The sequence below is a fragment of the Rhipicephalus microplus genome, chromosome 3 (genome assembly GCF_043290135.1).
Source record: "Rhipicephalus microplus isolate Deutch F79 chromosome 3, USDA_Rmic, whole genome shotgun sequence".
NCBI lineage: Eukaryota > Metazoa > Arthropoda > Arachnida > Ixodida > Ixodidae > Rhipicephalus > Rhipicephalus microplus.
Genome location: NC_134702.1, coordinates 43,880,085 through 43,905,001, shown reverse-complemented (window position 1 = coordinate 43,905,001; position 24,917 = coordinate 43,880,085). Strand labels below are relative to the sequence as shown.

At 41.2% G+C, this 24,917-nt stretch overlaps 1 protein-coding gene across 2 annotated transcripts in view; it reads right to left on the bottom strand.

Moving 5' to 3' along the window:
• The window catches only part of LOC142803703 (polyamine-transporting ATPase 13A3-like), a 160,785-nt gene that overhangs the window by 34,930 nt on the left and 100,938 nt on the right, over window positions 1-24,917 (bottom strand). For both annotated transcript variants that reach the window (XM_075889356.1, XM_075889355.1), the window contains exons 3-15: window positions 24,304-24,471; window positions 22,804-22,862; window positions 22,096-22,186; window positions 20,006-20,175; window positions 18,116-18,185; window positions 16,234-16,368; window positions 15,284-15,350; window positions 10,602-10,733; window positions 5,927-6,103; window positions 4,054-4,199; window positions 3,261-3,523; window positions 1,561-1,708; window positions 651-785 (exon numbers count right to left, since the gene is read on the bottom strand). In XM_075889356.1, the coding sequence (XP_075745471.1) occupies window positions 651-785; window positions 1,561-1,708; window positions 3,261-3,523; window positions 4,054-4,199; window positions 5,927-6,103; window positions 10,602-10,733; window positions 15,284-15,350; window positions 16,234-16,368; window positions 18,116-18,185; window positions 20,006-20,175; window positions 22,096-22,186; window positions 22,804-22,862; window positions 24,304-24,471 (1,761 nt within the window). The remainder of the gene's footprint in view (window positions 1-650; window positions 786-1,560; window positions 1,709-3,260; window positions 3,524-4,053; window positions 4,200-5,926; window positions 6,104-10,601; window positions 10,734-15,283; window positions 15,351-16,233; window positions 16,369-18,115; window positions 18,186-20,005; window positions 20,176-22,095; window positions 22,187-22,803; window positions 22,863-24,303; window positions 24,472-24,917) is intronic.

Sequence of the window (24,917 nt, the reverse complement as noted above, 5' to 3'; positions counted from 1 at the left end):
ATGGTTCAGGAAAAGGTGTGACAGAAATGCCACATGTTGTGTCTTGCGACCCCTGGTGGCACACAAAAATGCCAGTGTGGTAAAGGTTCCTGTAAATGTCACTGGGTGGAGACAGGCCTCTTCGATGCCTGTTTGCTGCAGCCAATCTGTCGTGGCCATTGCCAGTCATGTGACCTGTGTCCCATGAACAAATCACTGTTTGTCCCCCTCCATAAAACACAGCCTGCAATAAACGTGAGAGCTCAGTCTCCTGTCAGTCTCCCCAAAGTCTGGTCTACGTGTTGTCACTCTACCCACTCTCCCATTGCTCGGCCTCTCTGCCGGCCTGCCGCAGAGTTGCACCGTGCTCCTGCTCAGAAGCAACACTGGACTTCCATCAAGGACTCCTTTACGCCATACACTGATGAACGAGTACGTTGTTCTAAGGTGAAACTGTGTGCATGCATCTGTTTTATTATTTAGCAGCCCCAGTTTCACTGCTTCTTCGAGTTACATGTCTCCCGGTTACTTACTCTTTTTTTTTTTCTCACCATGATCTTGTGAGAAATGCATTAGAGGGCTATAATGTAAAGGTACTAACTGTCATGTGAAACAGTCACTAGAATAAAGGAAATGTCTTAAGCAAAGTGTTGAGAAAATGCAGTTCAAACCTCAGACAAGTCTCCGGCAGCATTCAAAGAAGGCACAGATGGTGTTTTTAAACTGCTGGCAGGTCCTGGTCGCACAACTGTCGGTGCAATGATGTCGTACTTTGAGTTGTCGTCGACGTCTGGCTCCTCCAAAACCTGTGTTTCGATGCAACATAGTGCAAAAACTCATTGCCCATTCCAGCCAATAAAAAATAAGCAGTGCTAGCACCAGTTAAGTGTCTCATAGTAATGACATAAGATGACTTTCTCCACAAGTTTTAGCTAAGTAAAATTTGATGACTACGCACCAGCCAAGACCACTAAAAAAGACCAATCTACAGCCCCATGCAAGACATGACTGCCAATATTAAACAGGACAACTTCATCTGCATTTGATATGACTAAACGAACTTGATTCCTGGAACTTAATCCTGGTTATTTACAACACACAAAACACTAACAGCTTCTTCAAAAGTATATTAAAGATCAAAGAGCACAGAGCCAGCAAAACTCTTGTTATTATTTTCATTTCTTCAATGAATAAATGAATAGGCTTCCTAATTCTGAATATATTTACATATCCAAAACCAAAATAAGGTCTTGAGACACATTTCAATGAGGGATCTGGACTAATGTGTTATTTAGTATGCACCTAAATTTGAACTGTGTGCTTTTGCATTTCATCCACATCAAAATGAAATTGATGTGGCTAGTGATTGAACATGTGCCCTCCTATTTAGCAGTGCAGTAACAAAGCCGATCAACCACAACAAAGAATAATGAATTGATGAATCAATACAGGCAGAATTATGTTGTCACTAGTTTGACCATACAGTACAGACTATCTTTAGAAGGGGATCAAATGAAATTAAGCAAATGAACATAGCGAAGTAGTGTAGATGTGAATATAGTACTAATCTATGTGACGCACCCAACTGGTGGCCTCGAACATCTTGAGATCAAGCGGATCACCCGACAGCTGACGGTCAATGACTGTAATGGAGTGGCAGGTGGCCATGCCTTGGAGCAGCAGAGAGTCCAATGGAAGCTTGTTTGGGTTGGAAACCTGTTCCTGAAATCTGAGAGCAACAGGAAACAACCCAAGATTACATCAGGCACTGCAAAATGGTCAGGCAGACAACATCGAAGCACTCAGTACAGCTGAGTTTCTTGAAACTCGCACCTTGGCAAGCGAAGCTAGCAAAAAGCTGTTCCCTTCATTGTAAAAACAAATGCAGCCTTTGGGGCGTCCTTAAGTCTCACAACAATTCCCATCTTGCTCACTTGTTTGAAAGTTTGGCACTTGCCACTTTTTATGAAAAATGCACATCGTTGGCAACCTGGACGTACTGAGCACGTGACAATGATGCAAGAAAAGTAGGCTTGTGCGAATAGTGAATTTTAGGTTCGAAGCAAATTGAAAGCGAACACCTATATGACGTATCTAGAAAAATAGGCATATTTATTATGACTTTTAGTAGAATGCAAGTGATAACCTGTAAAATACGCAACATTATTCAATACAACTAGAATGTATAAACTGACAAAACAAGCTTGAAAAAATGATTAATTGATTTGAGTATAGTATGTTCATTTAAAGGGACCCTGCAACAGCTTTTCAGGTAGCTATGGAATGGATTCACTAAAGAAGTTTATTGCTTTATGAATTAACCGTTGCAAAAATTTTTCGGATCTGTTCAGTATGAGTGGAGTCGCTTCTCCCTTCTTGTCTTGATGAAAGCACTTGAAGCAAAGCCGGGAAAGATGGCATTGGGAAAGAAAATATGTCACGTGCGTGTCGTGACCTAAAGCACTCTTCCTCTCTCTTTTTTTTTTCTTTGAATGTGCAGCTTTTCAGTGCAATTTCGCATGTGCGCGTGGACATGTCGCGGCCATCCGCAGCGGCCCCAGCGACGACTGAGCTATTTTTGACAATGTTGCGTCATTTGCGAAAGAAGAGAGCAATTTTTATCTGACTTTGGGAATTTATTGTGAATACAGGTCACGTGCTGCACTATAACATTTACCCCGCGTGTTGTCGGTAGCCTCGACCAGCAAACGGCAGCGTTTGCTGATTATGCTCCAAAAGTGTTGCAGGGCCCCTTTAAATTTGAAGTAGGGCTTTGCGGCAGGGCAAGTTTCTTCTGGACCAGTGCTTTCACAGCTTAGCACCACAATACCGCAGTGAAACCACCTTTACAAGCAATTGCATGCGGTTTAGTGTACACCTATTCGTTTATGTCGAATACTTCGAAATATTCGATAATTTAAATTCGAATCGAAACCAATTCGAATACTCTACTATTTGTCTGAATATTCGAATATTCACGCAAGCCTAAAAAATAAGGTATGAAAGATCAATGATGATTATTGTTGCATCTCAAACAGGTGTTTCAAAAGATGCCAATGTTTTCAAACTGTTTTGGGCATTGGCGTCTTGTGTTGTCAGAGCAGTGTCCAAGCTGGCCAGCATGGCACTGTTATTTGATTTAACAGATCAAATAGAGACTTTGTAACTAGGAACAGAGTTGCAGCCTTGCAGCTAACAAACTCTATTCAATGCAGCTGAGCTGCAGCGATGTGTGGCTCAGAAACAATCAAGTCCTTGGAATCATCGTGCACGTCACTCACCTGCCACCACTGGCCGGGACGACGCCCCACAAGTCCAGCCCTTCTTCAGTTAGCGTGCCAGTCTTGTCGAAGCAGAAGCAGTTGATGCAGCCCGAGATGTTGATGGAGCGCGGTGAGATGCAGTAGATGAGTGCTCGTCGCAGGCGCGACTGGGCGAACACGATGCCGATGGTCATCGCGGCTGGCAGGGCAGGCGGGATTACGATGGTGACCACATCCAAACTGCGTACTATGATGTTCGAGACGGGCACACCTCGAAGAGACTGCGAGAACAACATTTTGGAGGGAACAGGCCAATGTGGTTGGAGTGATGACTAGAGTGAACATGAAATCGGGTGCATTGAAACATAGCCAAAATATTTCTCTCTGTGTTATGTATTTTTGCAGCCAGTTTAGCAGTTCGCACGGTGCTTCGATTTATAACTTAAAAGTTCAAAACACTAAATATTGATCAACGACTACAAAAACTCTTCAGTTAAATAAAACTGAAAAACTCCTAGGCTTTTTTAAGCATACACAACTGAAATAAATAAAAGCTATTGTCAGTTACGCTTATCATAATCAGCTGCATCCACTATAAGCCTCCAATCAAACATCATAATTTAAAATATTTGCCAACTGTTGCACTGTCAACAAAAAATGTACCTCGTGGGGGTGGTAAATACAGCACGCTATGTTTCTATACAGCAGCAACGATGAAAAACAATGAAACTCCTGGACAGCCACAATGAAACTAGAAATATGAATACCATTCAGCTTGCCCAAAGTGAATCTCTATGCAACTTATGCTTACCTTGAGCACAATGGTATACATGACTCCTATGCTAGCCAGGGACGCGAGGAACAAGAGGAAGTTCTTGATGTGCCGGTTAAACTTGAAATCAACTGGCTTGGGGAACATGATGGAACGCACCAGCTCTCCCTTGGCTGTCAGAAAGCCTGGAAAATTGGAATGGAAGGACATGAGCAAAGGACAGAGTATGTGGTCCAACAACTTGAGCCCCATCAGCAAGTGAGTGGCAGTGAAAAGAGATGCACAACAAATAAAATCACGGCATCCTTACTTCTTTCTTAGTAGAGTCGACACATTAATTGGGCTCTGATTAATATAATTTTTTTGCAGTCTGGGCTGTTGCAAATTGGCTGTTAGATGGGCTGTTGTCATCTTTTAATGGGCTGTTGCTAATGCCCATTAGAAGATGGCAACCAAACACTCTGACAGCACAAGTTTTTGAACAGCACGGCTTTCAGTCAGATCATTCTTGGCATTCCAATGAATAGCACTGCAAGACAAACTAGCGAGGGGGTTAGTCTACACATAAGCTATGGCACACTTTGTGACTGTTGCAAAGTCAAGTTGAGCTTCAGCTTATTGGTTACATACATTAATGATTAGTTACCAGGTACTTAAGCACAGAGTTGTTTAATAAGTGCAGATTACCAGAAAGCTGTGAACATAGCTAAAGATATGTGCTCTTTCACAGACCGTAGCAAAATGCTGTCCAAGAGTGATGACAAAAAGCACAAAGCGAACAAGCTTACATTTCACAACTCCAGGCATGCTACCTTTTTCACGCTGAAAAATCGAGTGTACGCTCAGTTGCTACTTGTGTTTGACAGCTCTAATGCCACTTCTACATTAGTTTTCCACTTGAACCTATAACAATGCGATGCACTTTATTTCAGGAAAGCAATTAAATTCAGATAATGCGCCAATTCTGTCTGCAGAGCATTTTGGCTTTTTTTTTCTTCCATCGAATCTATCAGGACCGAAGTTGTTGACTATATTCGAAACCACAAAAATACCATCTCAAGATGCATTAAGGATGAACACAAAGCTTGTCTCCTCTAAAAAAATACTCTGTATAATACGAACATAAAATGAAAATGACACCACAAAACGCAACCATAAACAAGGAGAAACATTTGTGGTAAAAGCAGTCCTCAGTCGCGGGAATCGTGCCACACATGGCACAACTTCCTGCACAATCGACAAGTGGCAGCATGGCACAAACATTGTTGCATTTGTGTTGTGGCTTTTTCTCAGCACGAGAGCACTAAATTCACAAGTGGGGACGGATGTTTGAGCCGATGCGCAAAACGTGTGGATACCACGTTTTCCCCAACCATGAAATGCAAAACAGCACCTCCTTCAACATTTTGCCATGCTTGCTATTTTGTAGCTCACCATTGCTACCCTACTTATCTTGTCTTCTGAACACATTATCTAGGTAATTTGAATTTGACCGATCTTGTGTCTTGTCAATTACAGGCGATAGACACGAACAACGCAAACATCTGCTATCAACTGAAGAATTGTGCTATGGCGAAAAGAAGGTGAGCACATGATTTATCTGTGCACGCAGTCTCCACATGTGGCTCGATACGACAGATAAACTGACGAGCTAACTGTTTAAGCATATTTCTTCATTATTAATTGGGATAGCTGAAGTCTGGCTCATGCACACACTATAATATTAACATACCAAAAATGAACTATGAGGATTGTTTCCTTGCTATTATGTCTACGTATAACATGCCTTGTGCTTTCTATGATGAATTCTTAGGAAGCAACAGTCTGCAGTTCTATGCGAGACATTAAAAATTTACGGCGTTGCCCTAACCAGCACCATGAGCAGCGAGTGGTAAGAAACGCCTGAACTCACCCGTGCGAACGACAACAGCCTCAACATTTTCTGTGCCGTAGAAGCGCGTCTGAATGACTTTAGTGCCGCAGAAGAGCGTGTGACGGCTGTGCTCTTTCGGGTGATACATGACGTCCAGAGCTGGCTGTGAAGCTCCAGGATTCGGCAGCGGTGTCTTCACGACTGGTACACTCTCGCCTGCAAAAGAAGCACAATGAAGTTTATGCAACTTTAACCTACTTTAGCCTGGTTAATCCATGCAAAAGAAAAAAAAAACATTTTTTTGCAGCTAAAAATACTTGTATGAGAGTTAAGAACATCCAATGCTACTGTTGCGCCGTTCCACTACCCCAGGTAAAATTTGAAGAATGAATTAAGAAAGGTAAGCTGGGATTCCAGTATAAAGAACAATACAACAGTTCAATGTTTGCATGTTTGCACATAAAGCAAACCCAGATTTGCTAAGTGAACCACTCTCTTGTGTCATGGCAGCCAGCGACACATTCAGCATTGAAGAGATGGCGATTTCAAGTTATGCCTATGAATCCGTACAGCACCACATGAGCATTCTTGAAGCGCTTGCCTTTCGAAGAACTGAGCATTCGAAGCACATTCGAAGAACCGAGAACTAAATGCATTTCCCTAAATGACGACATGGGTTATTGCCACGTGGCCCCATGTGATGTTCCAATTAAAATTTGTCTCTATTGAGCAACCTGTTTAGATGCACCATCTCTGGTTTGGCAAGTCGCAAAATCACAACAAGAAGCTATAAGAGGTCAACAGCAGTTCATGACATAAACTTAGGAAAGTGGGAACAGTGGACTTTGCCTATATAATTGAATGAAGATACACAGTGAAAGTAAAATAAGCTTTGAAAATCTAATTCTATGTCACACAATTTTATAATCCTGAAGCAACAGGCTCATAAATAAAGTAAACTTTTAGTAAATGAAAATCTGTTACACATGCTTCTGACAAGATTGGTTTCGTTCTGGTATTCTACAACCCGGGCGATCTCTTGCTAAACAGAACTCCTGTTAAATGGAATGCATTTCCCTGGTCCCTTCAGGTTCCGTTTAAAGGGTGTCTACTTTATTGACATGTACATGCGTTATACGCTGTTCAGAACAACTGATGATCCTGAAAATGGTAAGCAAGAGCTTTGAGTATTTTTGGCAATAGAGTAGTGACATCACTAAAAGATGTTACTACCAGACGCACAGTCGAGTGCAGAAGTCTAGAGGCCATGAAAGTACCGGAGAAAGGTGTTATATGCAAGAGTTCCATGCAAAGGAAAAAATATATTTTAGAGTTTATTTCACCACACCGAGCTTTCACTGCACGAGCCATATAACAAAGTTTCAACTATGAAGTAGGGATAAAAATAAAAGCTATAGGCCAACTTTAGGTTCAATAACTTGGTTATGAATGAGTTATTAATTTTATGTGGGCACATTGACGAACTGAAACAATCTTGGCAAAACCACTTGATGCCAATCATCATCATCATCATCATCATCAGCCCGACTACGCCCACTGCAAGGCAAAGGCCTCTCCCATGATCCGCCAATCAACCCAGTCCTGTGCTTTCCGTTGCCACGTTATACCCACAAACTTTTTAATCTCATCAGTCCACCTAACTCTGTCTCCCTTTCATGCGTTTGCCTTCTCCGGCAATCTTGTCAGTTACCCTTAACGACCACCAATTATCCTGCCTACGTGCTACGTGTCTGGCCCATGTCCATTTTTTTTTCTTGATTTCAACTATAATATCCTTAACCCCCGCTTGTTTCCTAATCCACTCTGCTCTCTTCTTGTCTCTTAAGATAACACCTATCATTTTCCTTTCCATCGCTCGCTGCGTCGTCCTCAATACAAGCTGAACCCTCTTTGTAAGCCTCCAGATTTCTGATCCGTAGGTAAGTACTGGCAAGATGCAACTGTTATATACCTTCCTCTTGAGGAATAGTAGATATCTACCAGCCATGATTTGAGAGTGCTTGCCAAATGTGCACCACCCCATTCTTATTCTTCTAGTTACTTCAATCTCGTGGTTCGTGTCCGCGATTATTACCTGTCCTAAGTAGACATATTTCTTAACAGCTTCCAGCACCTCTTCACGTATCACAAAGTGCTGTTTTCTGCCGAGATTGTTGTACATTACTTTAGTTTTGTGCATATTAATTTTCAGACCTACTTTTCTGATTTTCGTGTCCAGTTCAGTAATCATGAACTGTAATTGTCCCCTAAGTTACCCATCAAGACAATGTCATCAGTGAATCGCAGGTTACTAAGGCACTCTCCATTAACTTTTATCCCTAGCTCTTCCCCATCTAGGGTCCTGAATACCTCTGTAAACACGCGGTGAATAGCATTAGAGAGATAGTGTCTCCCTGCCTTACACCCTTCATTATTGGGATTCTTTTGCTTTCTTTGTGGAGAACTATGGTGGCTGTGAATCCTCTGTAGATTTCCTCCCGTATGTTTATGTAGGGTTCTTTGATGCCCTGATTCCGCAGTGCCTGCATTACTGCTGATGTCTCGACTAAGTCAAACGCCTTCTCGCAATCTACAAATGCTATGTATAGGGGTTGGTTGTATTAAGAGCATTTCTCTATTACCTGATTGATAGTATGGATATGGTCTATTGTGGAGTAGCCAGTACGAAATACTGCTTGGTCCTTTGGCTGATTGAACTCTAATATCGCCTTAATTCTATTCGCTATTATTTTTGTATATAGCTTGTAGACAACAAGGAGTAAGCTGATCAGCCTGTAATCTTCTAAGTCCTTGACATCTCCTTTCTTATGAATTAAGATGATGTTGGCGTTCTTTCAAGATTCTAGTACCCTTCCTGTCAAGAGACACTTTGTATATAAGGTGGCTAATTTTTCTAACACAATTTCTCCGCCATCTTTCAGGAGGTCCGTTGTTACTTTATTCTCACCAGCGGCTTTGCCTGTTTGCATTCTCCCTAGAGCTTTCCTTACTTACTCTGTCATTAATGGTGGGTTGTCGAATTCTCTTGGACTATTATAGTTTCTCCCAATACCATCCTGGTTCTTTTGACTTCTGTACAGCTCTCTGTAGAACTCCTCTGCCATCACGACTATCCTATCCCTATTGGTTATGACATTGCCCTCCTTGTTTCTCAATGCACAGATCCGATTTTTGCCTATGCACAAGTCTGCCTTCGCAATGGTCTAACTGCCAATGGTTTAACTCTTATCAATGGGAGATGCGATTCGAGAAAAAAGAAAAAATTGCATTGATATGTAGCCTAGGGCGATGACAGTCTTTCAAGGCTGGTTTCAAACATGTAATTAGTTTCATGGTAAGTTGCAAAGTTTTTGTTTTATGCCATTACAATGAGTAAAGTATGTATATAGTTTGTTCTGGACAAAGTTTTCTGCCACTAAGCTTTTATGGTTCTGAGCTATTAATGGCTAAGAATGCTCTGCATTAACTGTAAAATGCAAATAACTATCAAGAAAGTGCATATAAGACATTTTAATAGACAACAAAAATTTTATATAAACATTCTTAGAATCTTCAGCTCATACCAAATGCTTACTTTATGTTTATAATAATTATACAAGTGATATCAAGTTATAAAAGAGATAATTGCACCCTTCACATGTTAAGCAATATGTGGGCAAAATTTCACCCCAATTGGGCTATCAGAAGTACCAAAAGTATCATGTCCAAACTCAAGACGTTGCCCAAAAATGGACCTCGAGAGCAATACATTTCGGAGATGTAAGTGAAAGCTCATCTAGGTGGAAAAGATATGTTTTTCAAGACGACTTCTCCATCATGAGAGCTTGGCAATCATAGTCATCTTCAGCATGTGGCTTTAGTGAACCCCTCAGACGAAATGGAATGGCAAGCAGGCAGTTGACAATTTCCAGGAGACTCTATACAATGAGCTCTTCTTAGTTTTTAGTAGCCACCGTGTGCTCTTTAGAATCAATTTTAACCTACTTCAAACTTAATTACAATCTTCACTTTATTGTCCCAAAAATAGAGAAACTCAACTTGTGAAGGCAATTAACAAAGAATATATAATATTAGAAACAAACTTGCACTTCTTAATTCACATCTCCCCTTAACTGCGGTTAAATAAAATGCAAACAGATGACGTGCATATCTCATCGTTAGCACATACAATATGCAGATCCTGAACTATAGCATTTGAAATGTTCAGCACAATCAAAGTGCCGTCCAGCCCATATAGTCGCAGTGAGGAATCATTCCTGACTTTCATCGTTGCAGGCTTTGCTTCATTTCCCGCGAGTTTTAGTGGCCACATTTCTTACAGGTTTAATGAAAAAAAAAAAACTGTATATGTACGTTTCCTAGCACCGCGATGAATTGATATGCCTTTTAGGAGCACAAATATATTTTTTTTTCATGTACAGTCTAAAACTCTGCTTCCTCCCTGATGCAAATTTTCATTTTATCTGGCCTTTCACCACTCTCGTTAATGCAGCCAAGTCATGGCAATGCTCCAAAAAGCAAATGAAATTCAGGTGTAATATGGAAACCTTGAGACTGCTTATAAATTTGAACACCCGATTAAAAGGAAATACAGGAGCATTTTTGTCCCCAATTGCAGCCACGAGAGAGTAGAAAGCAGAAAAATAAAAGGAAGTTCTATATAAAAAAATATTTCATAAAAGCTAGAACATACCTGTAAGCATGCTTTCGTTGACGATGCAGTTTCCAGCTGTGAGGACAGCATCGCACTGCATCACACATCCATTGCGAGGCACAATAAGTACGTCTCCTGGCACCAACTGCTCTGATGGGATGTTTTCATAGACTGAGATGAACAGGAATAGATAACAAAACAACAATATCAGAAAGGAAAGCGGTCACATCCAGCAGTGATATGATGAACATATCGCATAGGACAGCTGAGAAAAAACAAACACAAATATTTTCACACCTGTACTTAGAAGAATAAAAGAACATAAAGGATAAATACTAATTAGACAAGATGATGTAAAGAGAGGTCCAACGCCTTGAATACGTATGACAATGTAAAACCATCATTTATTAACCCTTAACTGCCAATTTAACTGCCGAAAGATGTACCGAAATTGCCTATTTTTTAATGCAGTTATAATTTTTTTTCATTTTGTTCCGATTCTGAAAATATATTGTGTCACTGATTTGTGTTTAGAATTAGCACAAAAATCAATATTGAACAAAAAAAAATGCTTCTGCGGGCAGTTTTTCCTCAATGCATGCCATGGTGAAGGGTCAGAATGTACCGAAACTCAAAGTATTTATTTGATGCAATACATGGTAACGCACTAAAAATTGCAAAGACGTCACTTCATCACAACAAAGGCTTTTGTGACTATTAATCGCTTTTTGTGGTAGATTGCGAAGCATGACGTTGAAGCATCGTCGTCATCTCTTGTCATCTGAAGCAATAGTATATGGGGTAAAGACATTGTTCGCGTCGCTGGCTGTCAGACACAAATTCCATGATGCCACTAACGCTGCTTTCCGTACTGTTTCAAGAAGCAGCTCTTTTTATTGGAGCATTGCTGCCACCCATGAGTGTTGGCAGGATGTTGTCTTAAGGGGGCAAACCCATGTTTTATTGTAGCTAGGATAGGGGGAGAGCGCTGGTGTACCTTAAGAGGAGAGTGCAAATGTGGCTTGAGGGAGGGCACGTGCCCCCTTTTCCCCCTCTTGCCAATGTCCTTGCCACCAACGGCATACTTCTTACAAAGTGGCATTATGTGATGACTATTGCCAGGCTTAAAGCATGCATGAAAGGTCCGAAATGTGGTTTGCCATTGACAACTGCCATCCGAGTTGAAAATTGCAAGCAAAGCAATCGATGACCGTGATGCGTCTTTGGCAGTGGAAAGAGCGAAACATCGAGCTGGCCGAGTGTGACTCGTCGTTGGCGATATTGGTACACACTCGTGTGACGAGTACACCACAGTGTTGGCAGATAAAAGATTAATATACTTCAGGCAGTGTCAGCACAAAAAAATTATGCACTTAGAATTAAGAATTAAAGGGGTGGCGACACCAAATTTGTAGAATGCGTGTTCTTTGCTGTAAGCGTTTCTTTCAGCTCCAAGAAGCATGACACACGCACCAAGATTCATGTATTTTCGCTAAATATTTTAATATTGCTCTGCTTATGTGAGCCATTTTCGGTTTCGGCTTCACAGCGCCGAGTTGGGCAGTGACGTCGATGCATAGACGGCTTGGTCATGTGACCACACAAAGCTGTGATGCACATCGTGCTGAGTTTCGTCTGCTCTCATACGCACGTGCCACACGAGTGCCAGCAAAACAATCGCACTGACAGTAGCCATGGGCAGAGGCAGTAGTATCCAGGCAGTTGCAAGCCAAAAGGCAGCCAGAAGGAAACAAAGCGTTTATATTTGCAACGTATGCACAGGACGTGGACGAGGAAGCCTGCCAACGCTAGATGCGCCGTCCTTTTGTAGGCGCCGATACGCTGAAGGAGCAGGAGGCAGCCCCGCTGCTGGACGGGCGCGGCGTCTCTGACAGACGAAGACGCGTTGAGTGTCTCTCTGAAAGCACCCAGTGTCCTTGACGGACACACACAGTTTCTATGAAAGGAACGCCATCACACTCGTCACTACAGATCTGGTGTAACGTCACGACAACTGCCGTTGCTTCTCCTATTCTGAAACGTCGGTGTTTCTGCGCAAGCAGTGGGTCTAGATCGTGAGAGTGGGCATTGAGCTACACTTTTAAAAGTGAATTAAAATATATTCTACGCGTTTGCTTTGTCTGATCCTTCGTGTGGAGAGTCCTTGCATATAGAAGAAACCCACAGCAGACTTGAGTTAGCCTCGAAATTTGGTGGCACCACTCCTTTAAGGCAAGCGGAGATCAGATTACCAAATGTAATACAAAATCCCGCACTCAATGTAGCACTAATTTAGCTCTAATTCAGCGCTAATACTGCAGCTAATTATACAGTGCAGTCCACTTATAACGATATCGAGAAAACCTAAAAATATGATCGTTATAACCGGTGATCGTTATATCTGGACTGCCGCCAAAACATCGTCGCCGGACGTACCTTTTGTAGCTCCAGGCTTCATTTCGCTATTTTCACCAATTAATAAATATTGTAGATAGTAGGATGTCAAAAACAAGACTTTATTTCTTACTCCGAAGAACGCATCACGGGTTCGCTGAGGAAGAGAGACTGACCGACGGCGGGGTGGAAGCAGTGGGAGGAAGAAAGCACAGCCAGAAGTACACAGCCGGAATGCCAACGAGGCCCCGCCCCGATGCCGCCGCGCCGCTTTGCTTTTCGCTTTTTTTATTTTCTCTCTCTTTCCCGCTTTCGTTCGGCAAGCTACGAGTAGCTTGCCGGCTTGCCGTTGTAGAAGGCGGGGAGCCGCGGAGCGCGGCGCTTTGCTTTTCGCATTTTTTTTTTTTAAATTCTCTCAGCCTCTCCGCGGTCGACGCGCGGCGTGGCGCAAAACGTGACACAGCTGGCGCCATCTGTAGCGCGTCGCGCCAACTCGCGATGCTCTCCTCGGCTTTTTGAACGGCCGGGACTCGCCTACGCTAACTTTTCGTCTTGTCTCGGCATAGTTCGTTTCAGAGGAACTTCTCAATCTAAATGTTACGATTATTCTGAATGAAACATGCCGTCCACGGCAAACTTTTCATCGTTGTATCCGATATGCGGTGGATAACATATCGTTATATATGGTTTTTTTCCCCATAGCCCTAATGCATAAAATGAGACTGTTAAGTCGACCCATCGTTATAACCGATATACCGTTATATGTGGTATCGTTATAAGTGGACTGCACTGTAGTGCTAATGTGATTTTTGTGTAGGTGTCGGTGGAGATCCCAATGCCGCACTAAATTCTGCACCAGTGTCGTTTTTGTATAGGCCCTGGTGTAGTTGAAAATCCCACACTAAATCTTGTGGTAATGTTGTTCTTGTGTAAGTAATGGTGTATTTCTATATTCCGCACTTAATGCAGTTCCACCATCTGAGAAAGTGCGTAGCATCGGCAATCCAATGATTCCCTTGGCAATCGCACTCTTGCCGATCTGTTGACACACTGTCTTACAAGGCGCGGGTCTAAGCCAGATGTTTCAGACGGTTCTTTTTATTGCAGTTTTAGGTAAATTATTGATAATTATTCTTGGCTATTTCTGTAGTTTATAGCTTTAATGCCTGAATAGTGAAACTGCCATAAAATAAAAATTGTCTTTATTTACCAGCTTTACACAGCAACCTTTAAATGATTCCGCAGTTAAATTACCTAAAATGGAACTTTAATGCATACCTTTATGAATGTCATAAATTCTCCGTATGTCACACAAGCGAGGACTTTGCAACAGAAAACGTACTTCTGAACTACGCAATATGTCGCGTTCCTCATCTTAGGTACGTACACACCAAATAAACAAAATTATTGAAGATAGAACTTACGTCACCCAGGCGAGAAAGAACAAAGAAGTGAGAGCTGCTGCACGCACTTCACGCTCTCCACCATCAGCTACAAAACAATTGGTTCTAGCATAAAACACTTTAAACGAAACAGCAGTAGGTTTTCAATACTGAAAGCTATGTTCTTCGCGAGTACTTTTGGTCGGCATTGCAGGCATTTTGGGACTTGTTTGCTCGAGGTTTTTTGGTATGTCGCCAGTTCCCGACACTAGGCAGTAAAGGGTTATATTATTATGGACTGTGTTAGCTTATTTTGCACCGATTTTCAGCCTTGTTAGCCTTCTTTTAGTTCTGTATAGACCACTGGGTGACCATGTGACATGAGCTAGAATAAAGGACAGACAAGCTGGGTCCTTCAAGTGCTAGGCACTCGAAAAAAAAAATTAAAAAGTATGATGATGCACATGTTTGATGTTCCCCCGCACCAATTTCTTTACCAAAAAATTGAGATTTCGACAGCGTTTCCTCTCATTTAGAGCGATAATAGTTTTTTATGAAGATCACATTTTGTTCTAAATAAAGCAATGGCTGAGAAAAGAAATGTGTGAGGCTTCCTTCTGTGCTAAAATGTTTCAAATATTAGAAGAAAACTTAACGAAATCTGTCCAGTAATTTTTTTCATGCAGAGTTCCTCCCTCAGTCTATGCAATCACACTATCTTCGAACCTTTTGACAAAACACCGCCCCGCTAAAAAAAAAAAAAAAAATTCACTGTAGGCTCGACGACCTTGCACGAATCCCTGCACTTCAACAGACATTATGGGTAATTAAATATCTGCCCATTATGCTCGTTTGTATGCAATGGATGAACCTGGTGAAGTTTTTTTTAGCTGATGCTACAAAATAAAGGTAATGACACATGATACAGCAATTGTTGTCACTCACCTCCTTTGCTTCGCTTGACTGTGACCACATCCATAGCATGTAAGGTGTCACTCAAAGCTTTTTGACTCTGTAAAAGTGTGAACAAGGAACATGTAAGTGATAACAAACAAAGCAAGCTAGTCACTCACCAACTACAATCACATGGAATTCATACATGTTAGGCATTATTTACGAGGAGTGTGTGAAGTGAAAATTTTCAACCTGAACTGTATTAGACTGAACTTAAAATGTGGCAATTACATAATGTCTGCAAAAAATCGTCTACTAAATCAGATTGGTAGGTTTCACAACATAATAACATGGAAGCAGTTGTGCATGTGCTGCATGATATAAACAAATCCATGCCACGAAATTTAAAGCAAAGCTAATCCTGCATGCAACATTCTTTATAGATATCAAACAGTGCACATTCTTATTAAAAAATAAAAAGAGAACTATGCTAAAAGCCAACAAAAAATTAAAAAAAAGAGGCAGACAAGTTCAAACTTCAAAAATAAAAGCAATGTAGCATTATTGTATATATTACGACACGAGTATATGAGCAGATGTATGACTTCGCTGCTGCTAATACAGTCGAACCCCTTTATAAGAGACACTGATACAAGAGACTAATAAGAGACACCAGTGGGCCTATGGTAAAATACGGGTTGATAAGGAAATGCATACGAGGTCCCCTGCTTATAAGAGATATCTCGTATAAAAGACTAGAACTGCTGTCTGGAGCATGCCTCTTATTAAGGGGTCTAACTGTACACCAATAACACAATCGAGTTAACTGCTAATGCCATTTTCCGGTGGCACCAGTAACGAGAATATCATACGAGGGCAAGCTCTTTTTATTCATGCTTCAGTCTCATTATCAAACACACACATAATAATTACTGCTGACTCAAGTATGCACTACCGATAAGACAGCAAAGGCTTCAACAAGCCAAAACTACCAGACTCACCAGCCTTATCTGGTACACGCCTGTGACTAGAGACAATGTAGACATGACGATGATGCATGAGGCATAGTAGTAGTAGTCATCAGAGAACCAGATGATTATGCTGAATACTTGGAACACATAGAAAGGCTCGAGAACCTGGATTGCAGGGGGGTGAAGAGAGACAAAGGAAAGCAATGAAGAAACACCGAGCTTAGAACAACTGCCACACAAACATTTTGACATAAAGACAGACACTTACTTCTTGAGCAGAATTATTTAACTTCTTTATTCCTTAAGCTAGAACTTAAAGGGGCCCTCCAAAACTTTTGAAGCACCTACTTTTTATTTGTGCTTTGTGTAGAGCGACGGCTGGGGATAATTTTAGCATAGGCCTAAGTGCCGATATCAAACGAGTTAGCATATTAATGATATTAATAACATCACTACATCGCTGCGTCAGCACGTAGTGACGCTTGCCAAAACTGTTGGGGGCGGAAATGACGGAGTGCGGCTGCAAGCGTATGAATGGATAAATGTAACATTAAGAGAGATCATGGTGTGCTATCACAACTGAGATTTCTAACGTGTTTCATTGTTCTTTTCTGTGCTTTTCACTGAACCTCAAACAGACGCAGCCATATCAGGAAAGATCATGACTACAAAAAGCACAATAGAGACACTGGCTACCATTTCGACTCGGCATTTTTGGCTTGCGCGTGGTGGATGTACATACGAGAGACCTCCCTCTTCCCTCGTCTTGCTTTGGTGCCTTTGTGAGCTGCCTCTTTTTGCATGTGCGGTAGACTTTATTTTGTTGTTGAAGGGGTGCAATGCACCCTTGTGGTTTGTCGGGCTGCTCACTGACAAACTTGCGAAGGGTCAACGGTACATCGCCACCACCCTGCAAGTCCATCTCAGAATTAGATCAAGAGGGGGTGGTGAAATAGAGTGTCTCTCCTGATCTTCTCAGCAGAAAATACTGGCTCACTTCGAAAAAGTAGCACCCGCTCACGTTCTGACAAGTCAGGCACCACGTTTGTGACTATGGTAATGAGGTGTACAATAGGCTGAAAAGGACAAACAACAATAGTGTGCGAGCTTCCCCTACAAAGAGCTTCGAGCTCATTTCATTGGGACAGCCATCCAATGCCCCTAAGCCTGTTGGGGTGAGTGAACAGAGGTCAGGTGACCTTGCGAATATCAAGTTGAGAGGAGACATGTTTTTCTTGTATTGAAAATTTTCAAAGTTGAATAACTTAATACTACGTGCCATTATCACTGCCGTTCTTGCTGCATTAATCTGTCTGTACTTTAGTCTACACAAATCAAGAGTAAGAAATGGGGGGTTATATAGTGTAGGAGGGCCCCTTTAACTAACAATCATCTATAGCAAGTCAGTGTTTTTCAAGCAGCATTGACCAAATCTGGTAGAATGATACATTAAAGTGTAATCATCACCAAATTAGCATCAATTAAAAGCCAATAACATTTGTTCTGAACTTCTGAAGTTATAAGTGGCATCTGTAACTTGTCAAAAAGTTGATATGAGAACGAACATGCAAATATTGTGCCTTGTCTCCTGACAGAAAAGAATTGATCAAGGCAGGTTTTGAGGTCTAGCCACTATCTTCAGTTATAGAGCATGCAGCAATGTTTAGAACTAGCCGTTTCCGGCACTGTGGCACTAGTCCACTTTAGTTATACGTCTATTATTCAAAAGACGAGACAATGATAACTGCAAGCAAGGCGAGGCAGAGAAAGAGCACAAGGCTGAGCATGCATGACCTATGGTTTTATACAACTTACAAGGCTAATTTTATGCACCACTGACAGCTTTTCTACTGCTCAAAGGTTATACCAGAGCGCTATAACCAAAGAGAAGTGAGAGGTATTCAAGACTAACCTCTTGAAAGAGGATACGAAAGACTGACTGTATTTGGACACTAATTACGTTATCCCCAAAAAGAACTCGTCTGAAAAAGTCAAGGAGCACAGTTTCAATCAGGGGCAGAAGCACATGAGAGCAAGGCAAATAAAAACACACATTGGTCGCTTCAGGCAAATATTCCATAAAAAAAGACCATAAGGAGGGAACAATCAAGACAGGTGAGGGAGAAATGAGCGCTGTTGAAAGAGAGAAACAGGCTTCAAGTGCAAAGAAAGATTCAGGCCGTGCACGATGAGCTACGTATCGCGGAGAAGCACGAACGTGTATTATGCATGTTTTCAAAAAAAGATTTCAAATATGTTAATAGATACTACTACTAATAACATTATAAATAAACATCATAAACACCAAATTTTCAAAGCATTGGTAAGCTTAACATGCTAGCAGACACTTTACTTGAGGTGTACAAATGTACGTGCAACCCCCTGCAGGCTGCCAGTAAAAATACCAGATGCATTTCCTGCGGAGGTACTTTCTTTTGCTAAAAGCATTGTAGCAGTCATCATTTAAATATTTTGCCAGGAAACAGGTTTCATATATCTGGCCCACCTCCCACATTAGCGGTTTTAGCATGTATGTAACGCAACAATACACATTACTCTGTGCTGCTTTTCATATGCCGAAAACTAGTATATCGAGGTAGGCGCGTTCTCTCAAGTTTGAAAGCTTATGTAGACATCCTGATGAACTTTTAAGCGTAAAAATATAATCCACTTTGACTGCCCTTCTATTAACTATTAACTATGAACGTTTCATTAGCTATGAAATGAAAAAGCAAAAATGACGAAACTCTTACATCAACACAAACAAAATGTTTTTTTTCTTACTAACTTAAAGGGCCAGTAAAGAACACCCATCTCCAAACTGTGGGACGAAGCTAAGTGCGCACTCGTTCGATGTGAACATGCTGCCACGAAAAATTTCGACTCTATAAGGAAGTTGCAGGGTAGTATAGAACAATCCACTTCTGCACCGCTCGGTGAGCTTGTTTTGGGGGTGTTTGAGCCTTTTTACTGGCCCTTTAAAAAAAGTGCTAGTCATATAAACACTACATAATGTAAATGTGCCACAGGTTATATTAAAAGGATGCATTGGACACAATTAAAAGCACATGTCGTACTACTTTAGCACAGTAAAACATATACCACATGCAACTCCGACTGCCGGAATCTGCAATTTCTATTCGCAGCATGTCAGTTCTAAACACAGATTACAGGGCCATGAAAAAAAAAGGAGGGGACAAGCAATAACAGATTTGAATGTAAGCAAAGAAAAGGGGAAGAACAGTAGCAAAAAGTCAGATGCACAAATAGTAGCAAGTGTGACGCTAGGTTTCTCAAGTCTTGCCAATGTGAAACTCCTGTCTTTAATTTACTGGTCCTAAATACAGCCTAACAAATATATGCCAAAGCAAGTTTACAAGCCAGATTACATGTTTATGAGCGGCTTTAAGTTGAGGATATATAAAGTAGCAGCAGTCGCCGAAAGTAAGCGCATCCATCGGCATATAAACTTCTAGTAACATCCTTGGTGCCCATTCATTGACCATTAACATGTTCAGCATGTTTAGTCACATTTACAAGAGGATTTCAAACAGATGTTCACTTGTGAAAGAAGTCAGTCTATTAAGTCTTTGGGATAAAGCACGTCAATGGGCAGCCTAGTGACTACACTGTAATTGCAACGCCAAGCAGCTTTTGTTGCTTTAGCTAATGTGTTTTATGTCTGGCACGGTGGGCATTGTAGCCAGGTTCTTCTACGTTCTCAGGAACTGTTTCACACATGGCAAGATCGGAGACAAACGAGCTTCACACTCAGAACGGGAACAAAACTTTTGTACACTACCTAACCACTTGCTCCGGGAGCGAAAGGCCCTTCTGCTGGTGAAAGTAAGAACACGTCACATTTTTATCGAAACCCCTCAACCTTGCGAATGCCTTGAGCTCCGCATCCCAGATGTAGCGGATCTTCTTGTTCTCAAAGTAGACTAAGCTCTCGGCCGGCTGCATCGAACCCTGAAATGGCAGAGGAGCACGATGAATACTGCAACGCTCTTTTGGCGGTTTCAGCACCCCACACGTGCAAACGTGTCACTCGGCACCGAGGAAATGCAGAGCTTGGGGGTCCTGAATCGCCCGGGTCAGGCTGGCACAGTGTTCAGTTAGGCTACATGTCTCAGCAAAAGACCTTCAGTAATTTGCGAAAGCAGCGTTGTCAAGAAAATTTGGGTAAAATGGTCCTTTGTTGGGCACTGCTGAATAAGTTCTTTCATGGTTGATTATTGTGTGAATTTTCTCATAACATTACGCTCAATCTGCAAAAGAGTAAGTATACTGCTTAACCTTGAGTTGCAAGTCTTAATTTTGAACCAGAACAGACCGAAAATGATGAAAAGTTTCAGATAACAACGGTTCCAAAACCTTTCATCAGTTTCAATGGGTGCTTCCAAGCCCAGTTGAACAAATTTGTTTATATAAGGTTTTCAAAACACCTACGAGTCGAAAAATTTGCAATGGTGCTCCGCAGCTATGGCGGCTAAAGTTGAGCAAGAGGTCATATATTTGATTCATGGATACACGACCTCTGGCTGCACGACGAGTGCGAGAGGCAAGAGGGCTCATACATACTATTTAGACTTTAGCACCATGCTAAAGAATGCTAGGTAATAAAAGTCATCCTCAGGTACCTTGCAACAGCCTCTGTAGCTTCAACACAACAAACCAGATAACTTTGTTATGGTCAAATCAAGATCAGTGTTCTTCCAAAATTGACAAAAAAAAAACTCATTCTCGATGCTTCAGGGCATTGCTAAGCTTCTGTTTGAGGACTAGTCTTACATGCCAAAACGTTAGCTTGGAAATGATACCTTTCCTGTGCGAGAACTCATTAGTTAAAGCTAGGCAATTACTGTCCAAATATTTCATAATGAAGTGCTCAAGACCTTCAAAATACTTTGTTAAACAGGCGAGTTGGTTAAGGCCATGTGCTGCAGTGCTCGTATTTAAGCCAGAACGCAAGCAATCATTTGTTATGCAATGTTGTATAGGTGCCCACAGTGGTGTCGTCTGGCTGTACACAATTAAAGTTAAGTACCGATGATACTTTTTACCCCTCACCACACAAGGAACAAGTTGTGGGAAAAATATACGACCTCTTTCTTGCTTTTTAGAAAGGTTGATAAAGTACTTGTATTACTGAAGGCTTTTGCTGACACAATTGCTACTATCTACACAACAAATGCAGCGGTATATGCAACTAGTGCCGCTTCACATCTTTTCACTCGACCAAAAGCATTTGCAAGCTGTTTGCGAGTTCTTGCCATGATATTGTTTCCATAAGCAAACCGTCTATGTATCATGCAGTCGTGTGCTCTAAAACCTCACAGACTGCATTTTTCATTGCAATATACATCTAATCAGACTGACAGCTTGACAAAACAAACAGGCAGAATTTTTGCTTGATTTCACGCAAATTTTATTTAACGCTGCTATCACAAGCCATAAATTCAATCCCCAGGCTCATGGTTCTCTTAGTCCAATTCTCAACAAAAGTGCATAGCCCTGAATGGGGTGTTTGACAAGACATGCTTAACCTTGGTTCATTTAGTTCAGTTGAAAAAAAAAAAAACAGTGAAGGCATTGAAAAAAGCTTCAGAGCATCCTTCGTCTTTTTTTTAAAGTTGCAGTATGCTTATGAAACTCTGACAAACACAAATATAAACTTGCAAATGATGAGAACATCTGCATCGCACACCCCAAAACAAAGTGTGAACTCACCCACCAGCTATAAAGTTTGCCTCATATCATAGCAAGGTGCTCTATTTGAAGAGGACCTTTAATTAGCATCGCGTAAGCTGATGTGCATAGTCAACAGTACCTAGCGTTTGCACATGCCTAACCATTAAAGAGAAAAAAAAATCAGCAGTCATTACTCACCCCCGGTTTCAGCATCACAAGTTCATCAAGTTTGTTTGATTTTTGCAGAGGGGAATCTGCCTGACCTGTTACAGATAGCATAAGTGACACACTGCAAAAGAAAAAGAGAGATGATCAATATATAGCTGAAAATGTAACTGGAGAATTTGCAACAATGTGCTGTCGGTTTCTTTGAAATTTGCATCAGATTTCAGGCGACTGAATTAGCTTAATTGACTAGTACATTTTCTTGCCTCTATATAAACTTTTTTTATATCGTGCAAAGGAGAAGGAGTTTGTAGTGCAATAAGAAATTGTGACATTTCAAGTTGTTTTCACACAGCACACATTTTTAATGCTCGGAAAAAAAATTATGCATTTTAAATTTTGTTATTTCGTCCCGCTGTAGTTCCTAAAATCTTTTGTCAAGTATAACTGCTCAACTTGTGATTACACAAATAATTCCTCAAATGATCCATCCAGAAAATTTGTTCAAATAAAATAGCATGGCCTCCAAAATTTCCACCCTTGTGAATGACCGGGAATAGGAACGAGGGAGGCAACTAGCCTACATTCGATACGTGGAAACACTTCTTCGCTAAATTTAGCAGGCACTCAATAATTCTTTTTCTTATTGCATGAATATTAAGGAACCTGTTGCCTTCATACTTCAAAAGAAATAAATTCACTTATTTAAAACAACAAACAAAACTGAGGGACCATACTCACTTGACTTCAGAGGGCAGGATAGTTTGAACTTTTTCTACAAAAAGCTGCTTGTACTGATCCTGCAAATAAGAGAAAGGCAATGGAATGTAAGGTTGAATTTTCATTAAGAGCCGAGTTAACTAGCAGAGAAAACACACAAAACCAGTAGCAAGAGTCATAATGAATCAAACGACACAGCACACAAGAAATAAAGAACAAAAACACATCCCCACAAACAGACAAAATAGAAGGCAAGACACTTGTCCTGTGTTCCTTTAACTTTAAATCATGTTTTCTCTGGTGCTCCACCTCAAAAAGTATACGCTCAAACCTCATTATAACAAAGTTGAATCTAGCAAGAAAATAAGTTTGTCATATCTGAAAATTCGTTAATAAGGTATATTTCTAGTGCTCTGTCTATTGCAAGAGTACTCTTCACTGTCTTCGTTATAACCAATGCTTCATTATATCCTGGTTTATCATATTGAGGTATGAGTGTGTACGAAAATTGTGTCCCGATACACATGCTCCGCTGAACACAATACTGGAGATTCCCGTTGTAATAAGTTGTACACACATACAGACTATCTCTTGCACCCGCCATAACGCCAGCAAACCAATGGCCCCAAGAAGTTTCTGGTTATTTGTTGCTTCCGTCAGCCATGCCGCAACAAAATTTAGAGATGTTTGATGAAGAGAAAGTGTACTTTTACGTTCCCAAGTACACATAAAGAAGAGTGCATAATGTCTTTGAGATTAATAGTGAATTTTCTTGCATGAAACTTTACTAAGTACAAGACAAAAGGTGGCCAATATTTGTGGGCTTCTGTTTCAATGCATTTCTTGGTCTTTTCTACCTGCTAAACTTAGCAAACTGTGCCAGCAGACGAAGCTGAAAGCTGTTTGTTTTTTAAAAGCAAAAGGTTCATGTCTTGTGTAGAAGCTACAGAACTTAAGAGTGTGTTTGCTAGCGAGCCAAAAAATAGGATGCAATTAATGTTTTTGTTTGACTTTACTGGCAAATGAAAGCACACTGCTTTATTCATTATGAGAACAAAAAGAGTGAGTGCAGTCATGGAGAAAATAAAATAATTGTTCTCTTTACAAGAATTTCTTCTTTTTATTTTTTTTCTCTTAGCACATTTTCTGCCGACCTGTTGTACAAGGTAAATATGGTGTTCTAGATATGTGTTGGTTCAGCTGCAGCCTTAAACTCTCAGTTCAGTCCTCCAAGAAAAATGAAATCGAACAATGCACACTGAACAATCAGAATGTCTCTCCCATTTACATCTTTCATGTGGTGTACGTTCTGGACGTGTGTTAACTCTGCAAGCAAGTGAAACTGAAAATGCAATTGATATTAGCCGGAAGCTGCTGTACTCCTAGTGGAGTAACCCGAATATGCAGAATCCCCGACTCAATAGCCCTTCTTTCATTGTCAAGATGAACCTGTCGCCAAGTGTGACGGAGGTACACTAAACGGCATTGTTTCAATTAGTGATAAGAAGAGCGAAAACACACCACGAGCAACACTCTGATGGCCTGTTGAAGAGAGCAGCGCCGGTGGGTGCAGTAAAGCCACCAGGCGGGGTGCCAGTGGAAGAGCAGTCGCAGCAGGCCTGCCGTCAACAGCATGCCACACCAGGTGGCCAGGGTGCGACATCCGTCCTGTTGGTACCCAAACACCTCCTGCGATACAACAATAACAAAAAATGAACGCAAGAATCAGCTGTTATTTGCAGCACAAAGCAATCATAGGCTGAAGGACGCCACTCTATAGAATGGGATAGCATGGCTATTCTATTCATCACCACCATCATTTACTGTTCCCTTAATGGATTAAAGGACCCTGCTAGGGGTATTACATGGAAGGGGGGGTTCATGTTTAGAATTCACAAATATCAATTAATGCAATTAGAAATAAACACATGTGAGAAGTTATTTATTTTATAAAAGGCAGTTGAACAAAGAAAAACAGCATACACATGGTCAATCAGGAATTGCTGACACAAAATAACAGAACTTAATTCCCTTAATTTGCATAGCATAGACACAGTGGAACTAAAGATGATCCAAGAACACTGTGGGGGTGCTGACACCCCAGTAAAGTTGTATGCGCCGCGTGGCGCACGTGT